Source organism: Capsicum annuum, chromosome 6 (genome assembly GCF_002878395.1).
Source record: "Capsicum annuum cultivar UCD-10X-F1 chromosome 6, UCD10Xv1.1, whole genome shotgun sequence".
Lineage (NCBI taxonomy): Eukaryota > Viridiplantae > Streptophyta > Magnoliopsida > Solanales > Solanaceae > Capsicum > Capsicum annuum.
The window spans coordinates 192,667,097-192,668,634 of record NC_061116.1 but is presented as its reverse complement, the minus strand read 5'-3'; the positions used below and the strand labels follow the sequence as shown (position 1 = coordinate 192,668,634).

Here is a 1,538-nt window from a genome sequence, read left to right as displayed (position 1 = left end):
TAATATCTCTACTAGTTTGTTATTTTGTGGTAGTTTACAGTTTGTAGATGAATCTCGGTCGGCTTTGAGAAATTTTTGTGTGTAAATTTTAAGTTTAATTGTATTGTTTTGATATCACTTTTATTGTATTATTTTGTTACATTTTATAGGTGATAGATAAATGTTGGTCGAGTTTGAATTTTTTTTATATGTAAACGTTAGGTTTAGTTGTATTATTTTTATATCTCTATTATCGTATTTTTTTTTTATTGGTTACATGTGGTAGATGAGTGTCGACCAACTTTGAGAAAATTTGTACTTTGGTGTCTCTACCATTGTATTATTTTGTTGCAATTTACAGATGGTCGATGAATATCGATCGACTTTTAAAAATATTTTTGATAAAAATTAGTTTTAATAAATAAATTCTCCATCATTACATACTCAAAAGATATTAAATTTAACTATTATATTTATCTTTATTGTTTAAATATATTCTATTTAATGTAATGTTTGAACTCATTAAAGTAAGGTACACGCGTGAGGCGCGTACACTAGACTAGTATATTTTAATTTTAGAAACGTATTTTTGAAGTTGGCGGGGTGGGACGAGTGGGTATTCTCTTTTAAGAGAAGGGAGCAATAAAAACCAATTTAGATTTTCTTATTAACGAGACTCGAACAAAAGAGAGAAAAAGGGAAAAGACACAAGGGTAAAATCGGGAAAATGGCAACCCCAACAAGAGAGTTTGCACCGCCATCGACCGGAACATCGACCGTAACCCTAACCCTAGCAAATCCATCGGAATCTACACCATCATCATCATCATCACAACAACAACAACCAATCGAAACCTTAACATTGAAACTGAAGCCAAAGAGGAGGGTATCATGGAAACCAGGAACTGTAGACAATGAATTCATGAACAAGAAAAGTTCCAAAATTTGTTGTATTTTCCACAAAGAAAAGCCTTTTGATGAAGACGATAGCGATGATGAGGATGAAGAAAATGAGGCGTCAAAGAAGAGTCATCATGGAGATCACAATCATTGCTGTTCTAAACAGGATCATGGAGGAGAAGCTAGTATCAGTTATTCGGAAGATCATTGATGTATTTGAATTGTAAGTTTGTTTTAATTTCTTTGTTAAGGAGGAAAAAAGGAAATGTTATTTTTGGGTATATTTGACGGTTGGTATTATTGGAGATTGCGGTTCAAATATTGAATATGATTGGAATTTTAGGTTTCAGTGGTTTTGGTGTTAAACAATTGATATTAATGTTACTTATACCTTTAGTATTCTACTTGTAAGATCATTTTTTTTTGTGTGTGTTAATAAGGAAGAAGGACGTTATTTTTGGGAAATTTGACGAATTGTATTATTGCAAATTTGGAATGTGATTGAAATTTTAGGTTTCTGTGGACATGATCTTGAATAATTGATTATCGGACCTGATGTTACTTTCTTATACCTTTCGATTATCGGACTTGGAAGAACTTTTTTTTTGTGTGTGTTAACAAGGAAAAAGAATGTTAATTTTGGGGTGAATTTGACTATT

At 31.4% G+C, this 1,538-nt stretch overlaps 1 protein-coding gene across 1 annotated transcript; it reads left to right on the top strand.

The window, feature by feature from the left end:
* The first annotated feature begins 589 nt into the window (after positions 1–589).
* Positions 590–1,283, top strand: LOC107874826 (protein phosphatase 1 regulatory subunit INH3). The gene has a single exon (XM_016721549.2). It carries the CDS (start codon positions 707–709, stop codon positions 1,088–1,090), a length of 384 nt encoding a protein of 127 aa, XP_016577035.1. The 5' UTR covers positions 590–706; the 3' UTR covers positions 1,091–1,283.
* The last annotated feature ends 255 nt before the right edge of the window (positions 1,284–1,538 follow it).

Bases quoted from the DNA above. Each gene is read 5' to 3' on its own strand.
- LOC107874826 (XM_016721549.2), top strand. From the start codon at position 707: ATGGCAACCCCAACAAGAGAGTTTGCACCGCCATCGACCGGAACATCG.